The sequence below is a fragment of the Oncorhynchus mykiss genome, chromosome 5 (genome assembly GCF_057628025.1).
Source record: "Oncorhynchus mykiss isolate SJ-2025 chromosome 5, ASM5762802v1, whole genome shotgun sequence".
Lineage (NCBI taxonomy): Eukaryota > Metazoa > Chordata > Actinopteri > Salmoniformes > Salmonidae > Oncorhynchus > Oncorhynchus mykiss.
In genome coordinates this window covers 75,520,105-75,544,028 of record NC_143026.1, presented here as the reverse complement: position 1 = coordinate 75,544,028, position 23,924 = coordinate 75,520,105, and the positions used below count along the sequence as shown (strand labels likewise).

Sequence of the window (23,924 nt, the reverse complement as noted above, 5' to 3'; positions counted from 1 at the left end):
CCTTTTGTACGGTTTTGGTATTGAGTATTGCGATACTAAACCTGGTATCTCTATCGAAGTAAAAATTCTGGTATCTTGACATTAACTGAGTTTGGGATGTTACAGTACCTTCTATCCACCTGCAGATGAGATCAGCATCCTGTCTGACCTAGAAAACCCTGTGGTTTTTGTGTTTCAGGTTGGTACAGCTGACTGTGTTGGGCTTTGTTCAGGCTTCTTACTCAACCCACGAAAGCGTGTTCACCATTTTAAGCATGTCTCACAACTAGTGTGTAGTTCCGTAAATGTCCATGGTCATTATTTCCTTACCTGTGAAATGCATGACTAACTCTGTACTTACGCTGCTTGTGGGTCTATATATAGAGTGGGAGCTTAGTCTGTGGCTGGCTGGCTGTGTTGCTATACAGCCTCCAGTCTAGGAGGTCAAATGGGCCCTTGTGGGCTTGTTTTCTGCTCCACTTGTTTGTCTGGTCACACATTTTGTTTCTGGAGTTTCTGTTGTAACAGGAAGTTAGATCTGTTATTCACAAGTATGTGTGTGAAGCAGTTATCTGTCAGAAAGGGGCATCATTCCACTGTTACATGTGTAACTGTGTGTGTGTGCGGGCGTGTTTGTATTGCTCCCTGTCGAATACTGCTGAGGTTTTGTGGCGTAACGGGTGTTCCAACTGTTTCCATTGAAGGTCTGTGCTGACCTGTTCTCACACACTGTCTTCTGTTCTGCCGAGAGGAGAGTTTTCGCTCTCTCTTTCTGACTGGCTGGTATGTGTTTGGTCGGTGACTCATTGGTCTGCTCATCTTCTCATGATACTGTATATTTTACACTGAGATGGCTACTATGTCCAGCCCTTTTCTGCTATCCTGATTTGTCTTTGTCACGGTTTCCTGCTGTTATTCCAGTGGCTTATTCCATCTTTTTTGTCATTTTTTTTATAACAGTTTGAATGATGGCCTTATGTATAAGGTATTTGTAGTTTCACACTCCACAGAGTTTACAACTTAATTTTTACCCTGGGGTACATGACACAGGTGGCAACAGTGACTACAGAGGCAGCCTATATGAGGTGGGCTGGTGCTTTAATGTGAGCGCACTCACTTCAGCTTTTACGATTGCTGGATGGGAACTGTGTTAGTACTGTGTTGTGATGACTCTGATCACTTTTATGTAACTGCCTCTTGGATGGAGTGTGTAATCTTCAGATTACTGCTCTGCTCAATACTCAGGAGGAGGTTCTATTCCTGGCTCTGCCATTGACTGACCCAGCATAGCACCGCACTGGCTCGACCCGGGCACTGGCAGTATCCTGACCTGTGGAGCTTGACTGTTACTGGGAGGCCCTATGCCCTACTGTCCCTGAAAGGTTACCCCACTCCCACTGGGATGGGGACTATGGTAGGGACTAGGCCCTGATAGGAGATGATGGGATGTTTCCTCTGTAAGTGCATGATTGATTGACTGGTGTGGTAACTAAAGGAATGATTTGTGTTTCAGATTCTTGTGCACTGAAGTCGTGGGACCTCTCCTTGACTGCCCGAGTAGAGCCTCTGCTCTATGGCTTTAAGGTACGTAACGTCACACTGGCTAATGAGGAGCTGTTCGCACTGGTTTGGTTAAATAACTGTTACAGGAGCTCTGTGCTAAGCAGTGTGGGAACTAGGAAAGAATATCATGGCTGATTTCTAATCCTCTGGCATCTGTAATACTGTAGCCTGTATTGGGAACTGGCATAGAGGTCTATTTAAAAAAATTCTGCCTCTTTGTTTGGCAGCCATTTTGAGTTCTTCCTGAGAGTTCCTTGTCAACCTCACTGGGGTGGTCTAGACTATAGTCTGTGAGCTAGCTAGGTGTTGTCTGTCAGCTGTGTGAAATGAGAACGGTTTCTTCTCAGTCTGACACGGATGCACTTCACCACATTAGATAGACCACACAAAGAAAGGAATTATGTTCTTTGTTTCTATCATTTTCCTTTGTTGTGTGTATTATGTTTCTCTGTTTGATAGATCAGTGAAACTTGATGAAAGGGGCCTTTCAGGCTAAGTGTGCATTGTCTGTCTGATGGCAATGGAAACACACTGCAAGGTATGCAAGGACATGTTTCTGCAGGACAGAGAGGAACATTGGTTTCTGCAGCATATCAATAAAATAATTTTGACCTAGATTGCACTCTTTCAGTGGTTCTTGAGCAAGCAGCAACATAATGTAGCAGAGCTGAAATGGAGTCATTTTGTTCTTTTCACATGGATCTACCAGTTTTAGAGGGCTGTATACTCTGGCCTCTAGCTGGTAATTGAAGCCCTCTTGTCAGTTCTGAGTGGGGATTGGCCAAGACCGAACAGTGTGTGATTGGGACCCGGGGTTAGTCAGGTCACGTTCTCACATTCCCCAGCCATGACAACAATGTTGCCTGTGGGTGGACCACACAACTGTCAATCAGGGGAGGCAGAGCTCTGTTTATCAATATGGCGACTGCAAGAGTTCAATGACCCCTTCTGTGTTCAGAGATATGAAATATCTGGATATTTGGAGGCAATTATGGGTGAAAGGAAGCTCCATAGTCCTTTCAAACCTGCAAAAAACTGAAGGGGGTCTATGCTAGACAGGTGAAGGGCAAGGCCAAAGGCATTGGAAAAATTCTGCAGTTGTGGGAGGGGATGCACTGCTGACACAGTCAAATACGGTGTGTCCTGTCAGATGTCAGACAATGTTTTCTGACTGCGCAACGTCCTAACGTCCTTTCTAAACCCATGTAGTGTTTGTCCAGACCACGGGAGGGCGTACAGCCTCTGTCTTTATCCAGACCTACTCTGTCTGTTTGAGATGAGTTCAGGTGGACTAGCTGGCTGGGTTTCTGTCACGTGGGAGCACAGCTTCACTCACACACAACAGGAGGGTCACCATCAGGACTCCACTCAGTGACTGACCTCGTGTCTGTCTCCAAGTGTAACTGTTTGGTCGCTGTTCAGTCTGAACGTTGCCTCTTTGTCCCAGCTCTGGCAGTTTTCCTTTTTTCTGGGGCGTGAGAACAGAACAGGGCCAGAGCAGCGTCGGGGCGGTACCCAGAGTGCATTGTTCCCTGAGCTTCCTCTTCCACATTCCTGGGCTGATTGGGATCTGGGCCTCCTGCGCTAGGCTGTTGTTCTAACGGGGCGGCACCAGTGACCTGGCCCCTTCCGGACCACAGCCGCCTCCACTGGCCATTGCACTGCCCTGGTCCAGTGATGACCATCTCATGGAGTATGTTTACATGCACACTAATAATTTGATGTTAAACTGATTATGGCATTAGTTATGTAAACACCTTACTCTACATATCTTAATCAGTGTAAGGTCATAATTGAAGAGAGCCTACTCTGATTGAAACACCTGGTTCTCTAAGTAGTATTTTAAATGAATAGGACATGTAAAGCGTTTAAACTGTGTTCCAGCGGTGTATTTGATCTTCACATGCACCAGCACCAGGGGGTCAAGCCTCACTTTCTTATGCGCGAGTGAAGTGAGTTCAGAGAAACTTATTTTTCGCAAACTTTATTCAGTATGTCTGAACTCCGAATCAAAAAGTCTTTGCAAAAATAACATGGTCACTGTGGTAGATTTTGATTGCTGATTTTCTGCATTTATCAAAAGTCCCACCAGTAGCCTGATTTCTGATGTGCCCATGTAAACAGGATTATCATGGAAATCGTTCTTCTTGAAAGCATGTAAATGTTTCAAACAAACTATTTATATTAACCTGACTATCCACAATAATCAAATATTTGTGTTTGTGTAACTGTGCTCAGTGCTCTCTCTCTCTCTCTCTCTCTCTCTGTGTCTCTCTCTGTCTCTCTCTGTCTCTCTCTGTCTCTCTCTGTCTCTCTCTGTCTCTCTCTGTCTCTCTCTGTCTCTGTCTCTGTCTTGTCTTGTCTGTTAAATAATTAGTCATATACTTTCATTGTTCTAGATTTATTTGTGTTCTTCTACATTTTACTTAGGAGCACATCATTTACTCCTTGTAAAAAATCAAAAATCAGCGTAGAGCCCTGAACTACAATATCTCACAGCCTTTTGGCAGGGTAGGTACTTTGTTCCACATATAAACATCAAGAATCAACAGTTTCAGTTTTTACTTATTGTACCTTAAGGCGCAGGTCACAAACGTAAAATGAAATTTAAGCAATACCCCATTTACTTACAAGTAATACTTTTTTTGGCTTTAAAAACATTAAAGCATGCTCATTTTTATTTTTGGTGTAATTATGGCAAAAACGGTTTTGTCTGGTTAAAAATTCTGAGTGGCTGGTTGTTTAAAAAAATTAAATAATAATCTACTTGCCACAGTGGCTGTTGGACCAAAAAGTGAATTTCCACATGAAGCAGAAATTGATTATCCCTTTGAGCATGGTGAAGCTATTTATTACAATTTGCATGGTGTATCCCATTCACTACAGATACAGGCAACCTTCCTAGTTGTCGGAGAGGAAGCAAACCGCCCAGGGATTTCACCATGAGGCCAATGTTTACATTAAAACAGAGTTTAATGGCTGTGATAGAAAACAACTGAGGATGGATCAACATTGTAGTTATTCCACAATACTAACCTATATGACAGTGAAAAGAAGTAAATCTGTACAGGATAAAAATACTCAAAGATGAGTCCTGTTTTCAAGAAGGCACTAAAGTAAAACTGCAAAGAATGTGGCAAAGACAACTTTACGTACGCAATACAAAATGTTATGTTTTGGAGTACCACTCTTCATATTTTCAAGCATGTTGGTGGCTTCATGTTATGGGTAGTATGGCTGTCCCCGACAAAAATGATCTTGGTCGATCCGAGAGTAGACTTCTTTTGACCAATCGATTGGTCAAATTTTTCAACTTATTTTTTACATATATAGACACACCTTATGTTTTAAATAAAATCAACTATATGTAGGCTGAGCTTGTCTGATGCTTTAATAAGCACTGCGATTAAAAATGAACACACACATTACTAAAGAGGGAGCCAGAGATACATTTTTTTTATTTCACCTTTATTTAACCAGGTAGGCCACTTGAGAACAAGTTCTCCTTTACAACTGCGACCTGGCCAAGATAAAGCAAAGCAGTGCGACAACGGAGTTACACAGCCTAACCAGAAAAAGAAACCCTATTTTAATTGGAGTACCAAGTTATCCTACCATATCTGCTGATCTGTGTGCCAGCTATGATTTTCATGGAACAGTTTTTAATTTAATTTATAAAAGTCTTCATATCTCAATGTAGTTGATCAAAATTCTATCTAAATGAAAATTATATATACAGTGGGGCAAAAAAGTATTTAGTCAGCCACCAATTCTGCAAGTTCTCCCACTTAAAAAGGTGAGGCCTGTAATTTTCATCATAGGTACACTTCAACTATGACAGACAAAATGAGAAAAAAAAATCCAGAAAATGACATTGTAGGACTTAAGGAATTTATTTGCAAATTATGGTGGAAAACTTTTGTTATTGACCAAATACTTATTTATCTCAGTACTTTGTTATATACCCTTTGTTGGCAATGACAGAGGTCAAACGTTTTCTGTAAGTCTTCACAAGGTTTTCACACACTGTTGCTGGTATTTTGGCCCATTCCTCCATGCAGATCTCCTCTAGGAGCAGTGATGATTTGGGGCTGTTGCTGGGCAACACGGACTTTCAACTCCCTCCAAAGATTTTCTATGGGGTTGAGATCTGGAGACTGGCTAGGCCACTCCAGGACCTTGAAATGCTTCTTACGAAGCCGCTCCTTCGTTGCCTGGGCGTTGTGTTTGGGATCATTGCCATGCTGAAAGACCCAGCCACGTTTCATCTTCAATGCACTTGCTGATGGAAGGAGGTTTTCACTCAAAATCTCACGATACATGGCCCCATTCATTCTTTCCTTTACACAGATCAGTCGTCCTGGTCCCTTTGCAGAAAAACAGTCCCAAAGCATGATGTTTCCACCCCCATGCTTCACAGTAGGTATGGTGTTCTTTGGATGCAACTCAGAATTCTTTGTCCTCCAACCACGACGACTTGAGTTTTTACCAAAAAGTTATATTTTGGTTTCATCTGACCGTATGACATTCTCCCAGTCTTCTTCTGGATCATCCAAATGCTCTCTAGCAAACTCCAGACGGGCCTGGACATGTACTGGCTTAAGCAGGGGGACACGTCTGGCACTGCAGGATGTGAGTCCCTGGCGGTGTAGTGTGTTACTGATGGTAGGCTTTGTTACTTTGGTCCCAGCTCTCTGCAGGTCATTCACTAGGTCCCCCGTGTGGTTCTGGGATTTTTGCTCACCGTTCTTGTGATCATTTTGACCCCACTGGGTGAGATCTTGCGTGGAGCCCCAGATCGAGGGAGATTATCAGTGGTCTTGTATGTCTTCCATTTCCTAATAATTGGTCCCACAGTTGATTTCTTCAAACCAAGCTGCTTACCTATTGCAGATTCAGTCTTCCCAGCCTAATGCAGGTCTACAATTTAGTTTCTGGTGTCCTTTGACAGCTCTTTGGTCTTGGCCATAGTGGAGTTTGGAGTGTGACTGTTTGAGGTTGTGGACAGGTGTCTTTTATACTGATAACAAGTTCAAACAGGTGCAATTAATACAGGTAACGAGTGGAGGACAGAGGAGCCTCTTAAAGAAGTTACAGGTCTGTGAGAGGAGGAAATCTTGTTTGTAGGTGACCAAATACAGTGCCTTAATACATACTTTAATACATACACACCCATTACATAAAGAATTTGAGGTTATTGAACTTGAAGTTCATGACATAAACTAAAAGTTTTCACATATGGATTATTGAGCATTATAAACTGGGTGGTTCGAGCCCTGAATGCTGATTTGGCTGACAGCCGTGGTATATCAGACCGTATACCACGGGTATGACGGAACATTTATTTTTACTGATCTAATTAAGTTGGTAACCAGTTTATAATAGCAATAAGGCACCCCGGGGGTTTGTGGAATATGGCCAATATACCATGGCCACGGGCTGTGTCCAGGCACTCCGCGATGCCTTGTGCCTAAGAACAGCCCATAGCTGTGGTACAGTGCCTTGCGAAAGTATTCGGCCCCCTTGAACTTTGCGACCTTTTGCCACATTTCAGGCTTCAAACATAAAGATATAATTGTGAAGAATCAACAACAAGTGGGACACAATCATGAAGTGGAACGACATTTATTGGATATTAACTTTTTTAACAAATCAAAAACTGAAAAATTGGGCGTGCAAAATTATTCAGCCCCCTTAAGTTAATACTTTGTAGCGCCACCTTTTGCTGCGATTACAGCTGTAAGTCGCTTGGGGTATGTCTCTATCAGTTTTGCACATCGAGAGACTGACATTTTTTCCCATTCCTCCTTGCAAAACAGCTTGAGCTCAGTGAGGTTGGATGGAGAGCATTTGTGAACAGCAGTTTTCAGTTCTTTCCACAGATTCTCGATTGGATTCAGGTCTGGACTTTGACTTGGCCATTCTAACACCTGGATATGTTTATTTTTTAACCATTCCATTGTAGATTTTGCTTTGTTTTGGATCATTGTCTTGTTGGAAGACAAATCTCCGTCCCAGTCTCAGGTCTTTTGCAGACTCCATCAGGTTTTCTTCCAGAATGGTCCTGTATTTGGCTCCATCCATCTTCCCATCAATTTTAACCATCTTCCCTGTCCATGCTGAAGAAAAGCAGGCCCAAACCATGATGCTGCCACCACCATGTTTGACAGTGGGGATGGTGTGTTCAGGGTGATGAGCTGTGTTGCTTTTACGCCAAACATTACGTCTTGTATTGTTGCCAAAAAGTTCAATTTTGGTTTCATCTGACCAGAGCACCTTCTTCCACATGTTTGGTGTGTCTCCCAGGTGGCTTGTGGCAAACTTTGAACGACACTTTTTATGGATATCTTTAAGAAATGGCTTTCTTCTTGCCACTCTTCCATAAAGGCCAGATTTGTGCAATATACGACTGATTGTTGTCCTATGGACAGAGTCTCCCAACTCAGCTGTAGATCTCTGCAGTTCATCCAGAGTGATCATGGGCCTCTTGGCTGCATCTCTGATCAGTCTTCTCCTTGTATGAGCTGAAAGTTTAGAGGGACGGCCAGGTCTTGGTAGATTTGCAGTGGTCTGATACTCCTTCCATTTCAATATTATCGCTTGCACAGTGCTCCTTGGGATGTTTAAAGCTTGGGAAATCTTTTTGTATCCAAATCCGGCTTTAAACTTCTTCACAACAGTATCTCGGACCTGCCTGGTGTGTTCCTTGTTCTTCATGATGCTCTCTGCGCTTTTAACGGACCTCTGAGACTATCACAGTGCAGGTGCATTCATACGGAGACTTGATTACACACAGGTGGATTGTATTTATCATCATTAGTCATTTAGGTCAACATTGGATCATTCAGAGATCCTCACTGAACTTCTGGAGAGAGTTTGCTGCACTGAAAGTAAAGGGGCTGAATAATTTTGCACGCCCAATTTTTCAGTTTTTGATTTGTTAAAAAAGTTTGAAATATCCAATAAATGTCGTTCCACTTCATGATTGTGTCCCACTTGTTGTTGACTCTTCACAAAAAAATACAGTTTTATATCTTTATGTTTGAAGCCTGAAATGTGTCAAAAGGTCGCAAAGTTCAAGGGGGCCGAATACTTTCGCAAGGCACTGTACTTATTTTCCACCATAATTTGCAAATAAATTCATAAAAAATCCTACAATGTGATTTTCTGTTTTTTTTCTTCTCATTTTGTCTGTCATAGTTGAAGTGTACCTATGATGAAAATTACAGGCCTCATCTTTTTAAGTGGGAGAACTTGCACAATTGGTGGCTGACTAAATACTTCTTTGCTCCACAGAGTAACTTCTATTGCCAATATGTAAAAATAGGCTACATAAACCAACAAATAAAAACATTGCAGGTAGAAAATATCATGATTTTTTTTAAAGACGTTTTTTAAAAATCCTGTAAATCACATTGGCTATGCATGACCTGTCTGCAAGAAACTTGCATTGTATCAACTATTGACTTGGTCAAGCCCGGTTGTGCTAGTAAACTTGCAACATTTGTATGAAATATTCTTGGCCCTCAGTTTCCCACGCCAGTGAGCTCCAGACACACACAGCTGTAGACTTTTTTTTTTCGCCCCCTGGTTATAAAAATATTTTACAAATCGGTTACATTAAGAAGCTATTGTCAATCTCAATGGATGTAAAAACAGACTTTGTTTATGCTTCTTGAGGCGAAAAAACAAAACAAATATTGGCCTAGTTACAGTTTGAAGAATGTGCAAATATTGTACAATCCAGGTGTGCAAAGCTCTTAGAGATTTGCCCATATTTAACTTGCGGTGCCGACAGAGATGGCTGCCTCGCTTCGCGTTCCTAGGAAACTATGCAGTATTTTGTTATTTTATGTGTTATTTCTTACATTGTTACCTAAGGAAATTGAGGTTTTAATATATAAAGTCAGGAGTAACTATTAGATAGAAGAGCAACGTCCAACTCACCAACACTATGACCAGGAATACGACTTTCCCGAAGCGGATCCTGTTTGGCCCACCACCCAGGACAATGGATCGGATCCCAGCCGGCGACCCAAAACACCGCACCGCAGAAGGGGCAGACGGAGCGGTCTTCTGGTCAGGCTCCGTAGACGGGCGCACCGCTCCCGAGCATACTACTCGCCAATGTCCAGTCTCTTGACAACAAGGTAGACAAAATCTGAGCACGATTTGCCTTTCAGGGAGACATCAGAGAATAATGTTCTTTGTTTCAAGGAAACATGGCTCACTCGAGACATTCTATCGGAGTCTGTACAGCCACCTGGTTTCTTCACACAACGCCCCGACAGAAACAAGCATCTCTGGTAAGAAGGGCGGGGTGTATGCCTTATGATTAACGAGACGTGGTGTGATCATAACAACATACAGGACCTCAAGTCCTTCTGTTCACCTGACTTAGAATTCCTCACAATCAAATGTTGACCTCATTATCTACCAAGAGTTCTTTTCGATCATAATCACAGTCGTGTATATTCCCCCCCCAAGCAGACACATCGACGTCCCTGAAAGAACTTTAATTTGACTCTGTAAACTGGAAACCACATATACTGAGGCTGCATTTATTGTAGCTGGGGGATTATAACAAGGATAATCTGAAAACAAGGCTCCCTAAATTCTATCAGCAAATCGATTGCGTGACCCGGGCTGGCAAAACCCTAGATCATTGATATTCTTATTTCCGCGACGCATATAAGGCCCGCCCTCCTTTCGGAAAAGCTGACCACGACTCCATTTTGTTTCTTCCAGCCTATTGACATGACCTTAAACAGGAAGCACCCGCGCTCAGGTCTGTTCAACGCTGGTTTGACCAATCGGATTCCACGCTTCAAGATTGTTTCGTTCACATGGACTGGGATATGTTCCGCTTAGCGTCGAACAACAACATTGATGAATACGCTGATTCGTTGAGCGAGTTTATTAGCAAGTGCATCGGTGAAGTTGTACCCACAGCGTCTATTAAAACATTCCCCAACCAGAAACCGTGGATTGATGGCAACATTCAAGCAAAACTGAAAGCGCGAACCACTGCTGTTAACTTTTTATGGCTGCAGGGGCAGTATTGAGTAGCTTGGATGAAAAGGTGCCCATTGTAAACGGCCAGCTCCTCAGTCTCAGTTGCTAATATATGCATATTATTATTATTATTATTATTATTATTTATTATTAGTAGTAGTAGTAGTAGTAGTAGTAGTAGTATTGGATAGAAAACACTCTAAAGTTTCCAAAACTGTCAAAATATTGTCTGTGAGTATAACAGAACTGATATTGCAGGTGAAACCCTGAGGAAAATCAAAACAGGAAGTGGCTTCTATTTTGAAAACTCCATCTTCCATAGCCTCCCTTTGCTGGATTTAAAGGGATATGAACCAGATTCCTTTTCCTATCGCTTCCTCAAGGTGTCAACAGTCTTCAGACATAGTTTAAGGCTTTTATTTTGAAAAAATTAGCCAGAACGAAAGCATCGCGTCAAGTGGTCACATGAGTTTTGCTCGCGCAACAGAATTTGGACAGCCATTGTTTTCCCCTCTCCTACTGTGAAAGACATTTGCGGTTGATATATTATCGATTTATATATTTTAAAAACAACCTGAGGATTGATTTAAAAAAACGTTTGGCATGTTTCTGTGGACATTTTGGAAACTATTTGGAATTTTCGTCTGTGTTGTCGTGACCGCTCTTTCCTCTGGATTTCTGAACATAACGCGACAAATAAACAGAGGTATTTTGGATATAAAAATCATCTTTATGGAAGAAACAGAACATTTGTTGTGTAACTGCGAGTCTCGTGAGTGAAAACATCCGAAAATCATCAAAGGTAAACGATTAATTTGATTGCTTTTCTGATTTTTGTGACCAAGCTTCCTGATGATAAGTGTACTTAATGTTTTGTAGTGCGATCGATAAACTTACACAAACGCTTGGATTGCTTTCGCTGGAAAGCATAATTTCAAAATCTGACACGACAGGTGGATTACCAAAAGGCTAAACTGTGTTTTTCTATATTGAACTTGTGATTTCATGAATATAAATATTTGTAGTAATATTTATTGAATGTAGCGCTATGCTATTCATCGGTTGTAGATGACACTTATCCGATATCGGGATTGCAGCCATAACAAGTTAATCAGGGCAAGGCGACCGGAAACATGACCGAATACAAACAGTGTAGCTATTCCCTCCAAGGCAATCAAACATGCTAAGCGTCAGTATAGAGACAAAGTAGAGTCGCAATTCAACGGCTCAGACATGAGAGGTATGTGGCAGGGTCTACAGTCAATCACGGACTACAAAATGAAAAACAGCCTCGTCGCGGACCACAATGTCTTGCTCCCAGACAGACAAAACAACAACTTTGCTCGCTTTCAGGACAATACAGTGCCACCGACACGGCCCGCTACCAAAACCTGCGGGCTCTCCTTCACTGCAGCCGACGTGAGTAAAACATTTAAACGTGTTAACCCTCACAGGGCTGCAGGCCCAGACGGCATCCCCAGCCGCGTCCTCAGAGCATGCGCAGACCAGCTGGCTGGTGTGTTTACGGGCATATGCAATCGATCCTTATCCCAGTCTGCTGTTCCCACATGCTTCAAGAGGGCCACCATTTTTCCTGTTCCCAAGAAAGCTAAGGTAACTGAGCTAAACGACTACCGCCCTGTAGCACTCACATCCGTCATCATAAAGTGCTTTGAGAGACTAGTCAAGGACCATATCACCTCCACCCTACCTGACACCCTAGACCCACTCCAATTTGCTTACCGCCCCAATAGGTCCACAGTTGACGCAATCGCAATCACACTGCACACTGCCCTAACCCATCTGGACAAGAGGAATACCTATGTAAGAATGCTTTTCAGGAGGAGAGAGAGACAGTGTCAATTAAATCCATTCTGAATTTCGGTTGTAACAACAATGTGGAGGAAGGCACTGTATCTGCTTTGGTGACATAGTATTGTCTAGATTAGTACAACAATAATAAAAACAATTATCCCTATAATCCATGACTCCCTTTGGCTGGGCCACCAGTTTTTGGTGGGGATTGAGAGTTAAATTCTTCTGTGAACAAATCACTTGGTTGGACTGAAATCAATAGAACACTATTTAAATGACCCCTAGTCACACCAATGCAACATAGATATTGTGAAGTCCAGGTATTTGATTTCAGCATGTTTCCACTCACCATGCAGGGGTTGCTCTTCTTAAAGGGAATAGACAGGGCCTTGAGGGGGATAAATTCCACAAAAAGGCTTCTTCATCACCTCTGATCAGTGCTCTTTGTGCTGGCAGTGCAGTCTGCAGGCTGGCCTCTAGAGGGCAGGGCTGCTGCAACAGACTGCAAACAAAGTACAGGCCACACCTGCCCTGTCTTTTATTTGTCTGTATCCATGCCACATTGCTGATTTATGCTTACATGCCAAATTAGGTATTTAATACTGAATGTAATTGAAAACCAAAATGGAATAAATATATGCATGGTACAAAGTGTTTTGACTGAGGTTTGTTTAGGTTTTTATGGTCTCTTGCCTCTCTCACCATGTGCTGTACACTGGGGTGGCACTGAAACATCTCATCATCTCACTGACATGTTCACATGCTGCAGCAAAGGCTACGAGCACTTTCTCTAAGAGTGAGATTTCTGTTGGACACACACACACTGTGGCTGAACTGCAGTGTTTTTAAATTGGATATGGTTTGCATCAGTTTGGTGGCATATATTTGTTTGTGTAATATCAGTCCCTGATCCAGTTCTGCTGGTGAAAGTAAGGGGAGTTGCAGGTCATCTTTACTTCCTACTGTGCCAGAACTCTAAACCAAACCTCCCAGAGCCTACTGTACACACATACAGCTGTCCTCGGTTAACCTCCACCAGTAGGCTCTGGCCGGTCTACTGCACAGCTCTCAGAACAGAGGAATTCTGATTCTATGATGAAGGTATCTTTGTTGTTCCATTAAAGTTGTTAGCTGTTCTCATCAGATTTGTAGAGGGCGCTCAGAGGGAGTGGTTCCATCATATCGATTCACACTGTTGGCTAAACTAAAGCACTCGTCATATGTATGGTGATGATGAATCAGCAGAACATGGCTTTAATTTGTAAATGCTCTCTAAATGGACTACACAACTCATGTTAAGGCCATTTGTATTGAGTGCAAATATAGCTTTGTTTTTATGTTGGCTGTATGTTCACATGCATATTTAGTAGCCTATACTGCCTACGTTGGTGTGTGTGTTCGCTCAGCTTGAGAGTGGAGGTTCTGTTTTTAGAGGAGTTTGTTCATTCAGGTACGAGCTGAGCAGCCAAGCAAAGCACAGTAATATCACCCTGTCTGGCACATCCCTCATTCACTCTACATCTCAGAGATTTACTGCATCATACAAAATAACTCAGTGAAGGCGTTGAGGGAGGTTTTGATGGGTAATTGGAGTGCGAGAGTGTGTATCTGGTACCATATGACACAGTTCCGTGGGCGATAAGGGTTATCTTTATACACAGACGGGCCGGAGGGTAGAGTCACCCCTTAAACGTTCACCTTCTCTCTTCCTTCTCTCTCACTATGCTCATGCTTTTCTAAAAGAGGTAAACCCAGGCAGGGTGGGTCGGTGTCGTCTCGGTTTTAATTGGCTGGGGGCCCAGGCGTGCGTTTTCTCCTATGGAACATGTTCTGGTCCCGCCCCTGAAAGTGCCTGGCACCTGACCTGCCTGGCTTCGCCCACTCTGGATTACATCACTGCTGGGGAAGAGTGCAATGTCTTTTCTTTCTCCCTCTGTGGGCAGACAGGTACTGCCTCTGTGGGCAGACAGGTACTGCCTCTGTGGGCAGACAGGTACTGCCTCTGTGGGCAGACAGGTACTGCCTCTGTGGGCAGACAGGTACTGCCATTCTGAATATTCTCTGTAGGTGGATACAACAGACTGATATTACTTCTCTGTACTGAGTTTCAATAGGCCAGACAGGTCGTGTCTCTTCACTCTTCTCATGGGTTGTCTGAGGTCTGATTATTGCAATCAATGATATCACGGACTGTACAGCTCCGCAGCAGACAGAGTGGCTGTGACTGTACCCTGGCTGTCAGTGGAAGACAGCCAGGTAGCTGTTTTGTGTGGGAAAATGGCTCAGGGTGACAGTGACTGACACTGTGAATTTGGACTGGGGGCTTGACTGAGTGGGCTAGCGTTGATACTGACAGACATGGAGTTTCTGAGGAGTCTGGTCCCGGCTGTCATATCGGGAGATGTATGGGCGTTGGAGTCTGGGGGGGCGTTGCCCCTGGAGACAGGTCCTTGTCTGCTGCGGATGAAGCGCCTGCTGGCCATTGGCCAGACGACCGAGGAGGACCAGCAGGGTCTGGTGAATACCTCCACTACCAGACCCATCTGCTCCAACCACATCAAAGGTACTGACCCGACTGACTGACACTGGGCAGGAGGAGCCCACTCTCTTACAATGACTCATCTATACTTATCTAGGCTACAGAGAGATTTCCATTCATGTTTAACGAGTAGCTCTGTAGTGCAAGTACTTGCGGTGGTGTGCTGTTCAGTAGTCAACACTTAACACTCAATCAACTTGCTGGATTATTTGTTACCGTGTCAAATACTAAAGTGAACCGTTGAGCCCATAAAAGGTATGATGCTCTCCACTGGTAGTAACTAGTATTATCTTGGCCTTGTAGCAGGTAAACCTGAACGTCATCCGCTACAATAACTTTCTAATGTGATACCAATGAGACATCCCAGGAATATAGTGTGGGGGGGGGGGGGTTGTTGTACTGTCAGGTGAAGTACGGCTACTTGTCTTGTGTGAGTTAACATTAGTGTGCTTGTAGTGAGGCATCTTGGACATTGACACTTATGTCTGGTCATTTCCAAGGACGCCACCATACATTATCATGATACTCCGGTGCCAGTACAATATGTATTGCGTTTCTCCCGATTCTATATGTTTTGCGATTCAATACTGTGATTTTTTTTAAATTATTTTTACTGCGATTTGATGTTCCAAACATTGCTCAGCATATGTCCACTATAGAGGGACAAGAGAGAGCCATGAGAAAATGACTTTTGATCAGTCATAGAAATAAAAGTGCTGAAAACCAATTGTCTCCTTATTTAAAAATAAGATGGAGAACAAGCTGTGACTTTTGGTGCAGGTTCAGCTAATTGCTGCAAAAAAATAACATTGAGATATTGTCAATACGATATATTGTCAAATAATATCCATATATATATATATATATATATATCTCTCTCTCTCTCGTTAACTGTATAAAAAGAAGTCTCCCCCTCTTCACTAGAGACAATCCACATACGCAGCATGCTCACACATACGGCTATGACCACATGGTATTACAGCCTGACAGCTCTGTTTTGAAAGACACCATGAATGTTAACAGGAGGGTTCAATATGCTTTCACAACGTTGCTGAGTGGTGTTGTTCATGCTGAAATGGAACTTGAGTTGCTGGTTGGGAGTGTTTTTGCTTGAAGGTAGTACACGTTAGCAGTGATCTATGGGAGGGGGGTTGATGTTCCACTATGTCTTGGAATAGGCATTTTACTATGTTTTTGTTTCTCAAGGGCCATTAAATAAATGTTCACAAAATTACTTTACTATTGGATTCAAAATGGAGGGCCTGTCTAATCTCAGTTTCTAGTCAAGAGCTCAACAGGCCACTCGTTATGTGTGTGCCAGCCTGTTTCCATCGTCAGCAGGGTGATGACTCGTCAGTCTATCAGCATGGCTTTGTCCTCGGTCCTGCCTGTCAGAACAGGCTCGCTCTCTGTTTGCTAGTCCCTGAAACATGGCTGAACCAACTAACCAACCAATGGTCCCTCTGATAGAGTGTTACAGCTAGTCCAGACTGACAGCCTGATGCACCTTAATACAGTCCCACACTGCATTACCTTCAGACACACCACCCGTCTTCACCCACGTGTTTAGAGATTGTTTACATGTCTGAGACGACACACACATCTAATCACTGTAGCAGCAGTAGCAAGACGGTGAATGTATGAGTGTCTTACTGACTGAACTCAACACTGTTAATACTGCCATCCCTAATGTAGTAGAATGAGGTGACTATTCAGGTTAGATTTGACAAAGTCACTGAGTTGCACAAGTGTGGCCATGCCAAGAGCACGGTGGAACATGATTGGGTAGCACTTTGCCTGGATGAAGGTTACCCACCTTCCCTTCTCCGGGGCTTTCCTGTGTGGGACGTGGGTGGCCCAGATGAACACCCCTCCCAAATTATGGCTCTGAGAAACCCTCTGAATAAAACATCTCATTCTATTCAACCAGGGCACTGCCTTCAGCAGTATTTGAAAATAACAGTCCTTTGATGTTGAGGAAGGCATGAGTGATTTGTGGTGTATCTTAAAGAATGAAAGTGACATTGAAATGTTTTTTTAAGCTGCTCTTTCTGCAGTTTGGGACAGGTCCTGCCTCCCACCCTTTCCACATGATTCAGTGCCACGCCCTCAGGCTCTCATCTGGTCTGCCATGGCCTGCACTGCTTGCGTTGGCTTTTTGATTTGGTGCTCTCTCTTTCTCATTTGTAATTCAAGCACACAATGACATCACCCCAGAGGCGGATGTGAGCGCAGCTGATTTTAGGGCATGATTTGATTGAGACGTATTTGGTTAAAGGGCACTGCAGGTTTTCCTCTGAACTTGGGGTGTGTTCGTGAAACACTGATGTGTGGGGTGGAGATGTATGTCATGTGAATAGTTACACATTGCTATAATTATCTGACTTTTTATACACAGTTTGTAGCCTAACTTTGCTATCTGGACATTCCACAGTGACAGAATTAGACTTTGACTGTAATTTCTGTACTTTAATATGTGTGCAGAACAAAAACATTGATTTAGAAGTTTAACAACCATACAACTCTATGCACAATGACGACTTTAAACAATTTACACATGACACAAACACGTTTGGTAACAGAATTACGGTAAAATCTTAACTCTTAATAAACCTTTTATATCTGCTCCATATGAAGGTTGAGAGATGTCTGCAGAAATTATGGGGTGTCAGCTATGACATGACACCTGCAGTTAGAACAATCTATTTTGGTGAGTGAACTACAGCAGTGAATTTACATCTAACATAATTAAATCATGGCTCCTTGAGGTGTATTGTACACAAATGCATAATGATGGATATGAATGTTATTCTCTTAATGATGTGTCCCATGTAGGTACACACAGGTAGAAGTATGCAATATCCCTTTTTTTGTTGCATTTTTGGGTGTTATTCTACACACGGGCTATTATTGTAATGAGCTTCGCCCCCAAGGAACACATTTGGTTGGTTCGGACCAGACCTAAGCTGAAGAGATGATAGACATCTGTTTCACAAGTTTGGGCAGTACAGTAGATATGTACATTATACTGTACTCTAGTGTGCTACTGAACTGTACACTTATTTACTTTACTGGGTGGTCAACCACCCTAGATGTATCAGGAGACCTAATGGGTGGTCAACCACCCTAGATGTATCAGGAGACCTAATGGGTGGTCAACCACCCTAGATGTATCAGGAGACCTAATGGGTGGTCAACCACCCTAGATGTATCAGGAGACCTAATGGGTGGTCAACCACCCTAGATGTATCAGGAGACCTAATGGGTGGTCAACCACCCTAGATGTATCAGGAGACCTAATGGGTGGTCAGGCTTTTATTCCAGTCCCCCTCTAACAAACCACATTTTAGAAATGATCAACTGGCTCTGTGGTTTGAGCAGGGCTTGATCAAAAGCCTGCACACACAGTAGCTCTCCAGACCACATGTGTTATATACAGTTACATAAAAGTGATTTTACTTTGGGGGGGTTAAGTGCCTTGCAGAATGACAGGAGAGGGTACATGGGATCAGAGAGCAGCCTCCCAGTTTCAATAGCACATTACCATTACTTTTAAATACGTACATGGAGAAGCAATGGAAGTCATGAAATTCCATCTGTCAAAATGTGTCAGAACCCTGTAGTTGGAAATGCCCATCTACTATCTGTGACTTCAGCATGACCGTACAGTCAACTAGCATCAGGTTTGTTGTCTGACACGGATTGCTTCAGCCTGCTTGGGTAGAGAGCAGTGCTGCAGGCACAAGCAGTGAAAAACAATTACCTGAGCCAGCAGAGCCTGATGCACAACTCTGCTATGATCCAGTTTTCCCATTAGAGGGCACAAATTGTTCCATGAATCACTTGGAACTCTTAGACTCCCACATAACTCACCCATCAAATGCTTGACAATGGAAAACATCAAGCATATTGAAGCTAGTGCCTGTGAAAATGGGGCTATGATAAATGAAATTGCCTTAGCGAGGGGCTGTGTGTGTGAAGATGAGGTTTCATTCTTAATTGGCTGGCTGGCTGGCAGCAACTCTCTGCTAGTAATTGTAGGGAGGATCTCGCTGTGCTGTGGTGACCTTAGTGTCTCTCCCCTGACTCTGCTCTGTTAATCTGATAGTCAAAGCTGGGCAAGCTGGGTCCAGCCTGGTGGAGGGGAGACAGGATATGTTGAAGTGGTGTGAAGGAGCTGTCGGTGGTTGAAGTTTGTTCTGAATGGTTATGGATGGGAGCTTCTAGTGAGCATTATTAGACATGTTATTGAAGACACTCCTCACAACAATATTGCATCGCTAGCTGGCTAACTGCTTAGCTAACAGAGTTCAAGCAAAATCAATGAGAACCTTGTCTCTTTTACCATGATGTATTGGGGATGAATGTTGTTCCTGCTGAACGGTGGTATTAATGGAATTGGTAGGCTCCTGGCTCTAGGATGGTAGACCTGGACAGGACCTGGGCCGGGCTGCAGAGAGCTGCCTGATTTTCATCTGATGCATTGTCCTCTGCGGCCTGGGGGGTCAGGGATTAAATTACAGCTCCTATCGATTTGTTTTTTCCCCCCACTTTGTGCAGAACGCTATGGACAGGAAATGCATTCTTCATCCTCACTGTGGCCTCATTAGAGACAGTCAGGATGGCCAGCTGTCAATCAGCTGCCTGTCAGGGCATCCCTCTGCCTACTGAACACTGAGCCTGCCTGGCAGGGCATCCCTCTGCCTACTGAACACTGAGCTTGCCTGTCAGGGCATCCCTCTGCCTACTGAACACTGAGCCTGCCTGTCAGGGCATCCCTCTGCCTACTGAACACTGAGCCTGCCTGTCAGGGCATCCCTCTGCCTACTGAACACTGAGCCTGCCTGTCAGGGCATCCCTCTGCCTACTGAACACTGAGCCTGCCTGGCAGGGCATCCCTCTGCCTACTGAACACTGAGCTTGCCTGGCAGGGCATCCCTCTGCCTACTGAACACTGAGCTTGCCTGGCAGGGCATCCCTCTGCCTACTGAACACTGAGCTTGCCTGGCAGGGCATCCGTCTGCCTACTGAACACTGAGCCTGCCTGGCAGGGCATCCCTCTGCCTACTGAACACTGAGCCTGCCTGTCAGGGCATCCCTCTGCCTACTGAACACTGAGCCTGCCTGGCAGGGCATCCCTCTGCCTACTGAACACTGAGCTTGCCTGGCAGGGCATCCCTCTGCCTACTGAACACTGAGCTTGCCTGGCAGGGCATCCCTCTGCCTACTGAACACTGAGCTTGCCTGTCAGGGCATCCCTCTGCCTACTGAACACTGAGCCTGCCTGTCAGGGCATCCCTCTGCCTACTGAACACTGAGCCTGCCTGGCAGGGCATCCCTCTGCCTACTGAACACTGAGCTTGCCTGGCAGGGCATCCCTCTGCCTACTGAACACTGAGCTTGCCTGGCAGGGCATCCCTCTGCCTACTGAACACTGAGCCTGCCTGGCAGGGCATCCCTCTGCCTACTGAACACTGAGCTTGCCTGTCAGGGCATCCCTCTGCCTACTGAACACTGAGCCTGCCTGTCAGGGCATCCCTCTGCCTACTGAACACTGAGCCTGCCTGTCAGGGCATCCCTCTGCCTACTGAACACTGAGCTTGCCTGTCAGGGCATCCCTCTGCCTACTGAACACTGAGCTTGCCTGTCAGGGCATCCCTCTGCCTACTGAACACTGAGCCTGCCTGTCAGGGCATCCCTCTGCCTACTGAACACTGAGCTTGCCTGTCAGGGCATCCCTCTGCCTACTGAACACTGAGCTTGCCTGGCAGGGCATCCCTCTGCCTACTGAACACTGAGCCTGCCTGTCAGGGCATCCCTCTGCCTACTGAACACTGAGCTTGCCTGTCAGGGCATCCCTCTGCCTACTGAACACTGAGCTTGCCTGGCAGGGCATCCCTCTGCCTACTGAACACTGAGCCTGCCTGGCAGGGCATCCCTCTGCCTACTGAACACTGAGCTTGCCTGGCAGGGCATCCCTCTGCCTACTGAACACTGAGCTTGCCTGTCAGGGCATCCCTCTGCCTACTGAACACTGAGCTTGCCTGTCAGGGCATCCCTCTGCCTACTGAACACTGAGCCTGCCTGTCAGGGCATCCCTCTGCCTACTGAACACTGAGCCTGCCTGTCAGGGCATCCCTCTGCCTACTGAACACTGAGCCTGCCTGTCAGGGCATCCCTCTGCCTACTGAACACTGAGCTTGCCTGTCAGAGCATCCCTCTGCCTAAAACCAAGTGGTTTTTTCAATTGAGCCCTGAGCACTAGTACAGATCGGCCTGTATCAGTACATTGCAATAATGTGATCATAGCTTAGTCACATTGTTGACATTCTTGCTCGGGCCCAGTGCTCTTTGGTTATGTCCTGTTCTGCGTTGGACAGTTTGTACTGTTTGATCTAACCTGACCTGAGAGCTGATCCTGTTGTATGTTGTACTGCATTCCTGAAGGAATGAGCAGTGTTTACTCTAAACAGAGATTGTGTGTGAGAGAGTCCACTTGTTCAGGTGTGTTAGGAGTTTGGTGAAGGAACATTGCTTCTGAGAGAGAGACAGTGTTGCAGCAGAGCTTAGTATGTTGTGTTTTGGACCGAAGCCACACTATGGCACAGCCACATGCGGTTAATCATGCTCAGCAATACACAAAAACTATCCTTCCCACTGTAGGCCTATTTGTTTAAATGGCAAAGTCATTCAGTGCACTTTACTGTTCCTTCCATCGTAAGGCTCACGAAGGCCTGGTAAGTGTACTGTAGGGCAGGCAGGGTGTGACAAAGCTGGCCTTTGTTTACGATACCGAGCCCTGGTTTGGTTTAGCAGAACTTGTCTTCTGTTGTGAGAGACAGAAGAGCTTCCACCTGAGAGAAACAGATGTTTTGTTAGTGATCATCTTATCTGTTTTTCTGGAATGTTTTGTGAACAAAAAGAATCCTGTCAATGACCACATCAGTTGATGTCATGTGGTTTGCTTTCAGTCTACAAGCAGGGTTTAAAAGGAGACACAAACACACACTGGGTGTTTGTCGCCAGTAGTGTGTGTGTGTGTGTGTGTGTCTCTCTGATGGCTGTTGCTGGACAAAAACTGATGTAATCCTATGACCTCTATGGGTGTGTCAGTTTGTTGTTGACTCAAACAGATTTAAGTACCCTACTACCCATCATGCAGTGCTCTTTGTGGATGAGAGCAGCAGCTGCTGTGGGTGGCATGTTCTGTGCCCCAGGCCAGTGAAAGGTGACTGGGTGGCAGTGTGCCATGATCTGTGCCCCAGGCCAGTGAAAGGTGACTGCCCCAGTATTGAAGCCTCATGTCCAGCAGCATAGCTACTAGTGTTATATGGTATACCGGTGCCATGGTAATATCACGGCACCAAAACCTCATACTTAATATACCAACATTTTAGAATACTGTAGTACCTGGGGCTGGGAAGGGCCAGGGACCTCACCATATTATCACCATGCTTAGGGGCCGATATGCTATTGGGATACTACTCGCTGTCTTGACATCTTGCTATCTTATCGTTGGTTAATTAAATGTTGCTATCATGACAACACTAACTACTCTGTGTGTGTTCAAAATGCATTTTTATAGATGGAACTCGTTCTTTTTTTTGTGTAAAAAGTAATTTCCTGTTGTGTTGAAAAGCTGCTGAATGTAGTTTGAAGAGAAGTGTTGATTTTTGGTTTTATGCTGCTCTGGTGTATCATTCTTCCAGTTCCTCCCTCTCTTCTTCACTCTGGTTCTTCCTCTCCCTCATACTGCAGTCGGGGATGACGCATCAGTATTGCTGTGGAGAGAACAGGAAGTGTAGTTTCAATAGGCCAGCGGAGAGGGAGCGCGAACGCAGCTCTAATGACATGTTAGCCGCGCTGGACCATATCCAGGGAACACTCGCAGCATTTTGATGACATCACCTCTACCCCAGCCCCCCTCACCCAGCTATTGAAGAGAGGGCGTCAGCAAGCATCGGTCAGCGAACAGGAGCTAGTTACAGAAGGGAGGGGTTGTCCGCGAGCCAATGGGGAGAGGGCGACGGTGGGAGACGAGCCGACAGTACTAGCAGTAGCAGGCTGGGACACGAGAAGAGAAGAGGGAATATCACTGCTCTGCCGAACAGTCCGCGTGCCGCTCCGCTGCCGTTCCTCTCTCACACTGGGAGGGAAGTTTTCCTGCACTGTTCATTCTCCTCTGTGTTGTCTGCTGGGAGCAGGATGAGGGACTCAGTGGATTGGCTCGCCAGCAGGCGTTTGGATGGAATGCAGCTCTAGAGAGCCGTGAGGCTCCTTATCTGTGTGTCTGGGTGGTTTTACTCTGCACTGAAACATCTAACAGCCTGACATTTTCCCAAGGGCCTCTCTGCACACAGCGGCTGACCGGGGTGTTTTCTATAGTCCACCATGACTCCTATATCCAGCTCCTCTGGAGAGGAGACCTGGGCTTCTGGCTGAGGAGGAGAGGTGTGTGTTTTGGGAAAGAGGTGTGTGTTTTTGGGGTACCCTTTTTAACATCCCACAACCCTCAGTGGCGTCATGCTGAGCCTGCAGGATTCACTGTTCTTTGAGATCAGCATCAAGTCTCTACTCAAGTCGTGGAGCGGCAGCTGTGAGTACCCTTGTGAAAGAGTCCCCACACCAGCACGTGATGTTTACATACCACACCTGGGCAACAGCACGCTTATCTACCTCACACTCCTGGATTTACACACCACAAGCATAAATACGCTAATGATACCCATATAAGACTGCTTGTTCTCTTGGATGGCCACACAATGGTTTAATCAGAGCAGAAAGGGGGAAGTGGGGAAGGGTCTAGGTATAGAGGTAGACAGATGGGGGGAGGGGGGGGTAGTCCAGGTGTGCCCATCTGGTCTAGTTTGATCTATGTGCAGGTAGGAGTGGAGTGAGCTGTCTTTCTCTCCTCTTTACTGGCTGTCTCTCTCTCTCCTCTTTACCGGCTGTCTCTTTCTCTCCTCTTTACCGGCTGTCTCTTTCTCTCCTCTTTACCGGCTGTCTCTTTCTC

General features: G+C 44.9%; 1 protein-coding gene across 38 annotated transcripts in view; it reads left to right on the top strand.

The window, feature by feature from the left end:
- The window catches only part of fryl (FRY like transcription coactivator), a 114,043-nt gene that overhangs the window by 11,414 nt on the left and 78,705 nt on the right, over positions 1–23,924 (top strand). For 19 of the 38 annotated variants that reach the window (XR_016496315.1, XR_016496313.1, XR_016496314.1 and 16 more), the window contains exon 1: positions 22,670–23,507. Coding sequence is in view for 15 of the 38 variants with exons in the window: in XM_090235933.1 (XP_090092059.1) it covers positions 23,435–23,507 (73 nt within the window). In the remaining 23 variants the exon portion in view is untranslated. Of the gene's footprint in view, positions 1–1,492; positions 1,564–14,715; positions 14,936–22,669; positions 23,508–23,924 lie in introns of those variants that run through there. The other 19 variants (XM_090235953.1, XM_090235949.1, XM_090235944.1 and 16 more) reach the window with 2 other exon arrangements.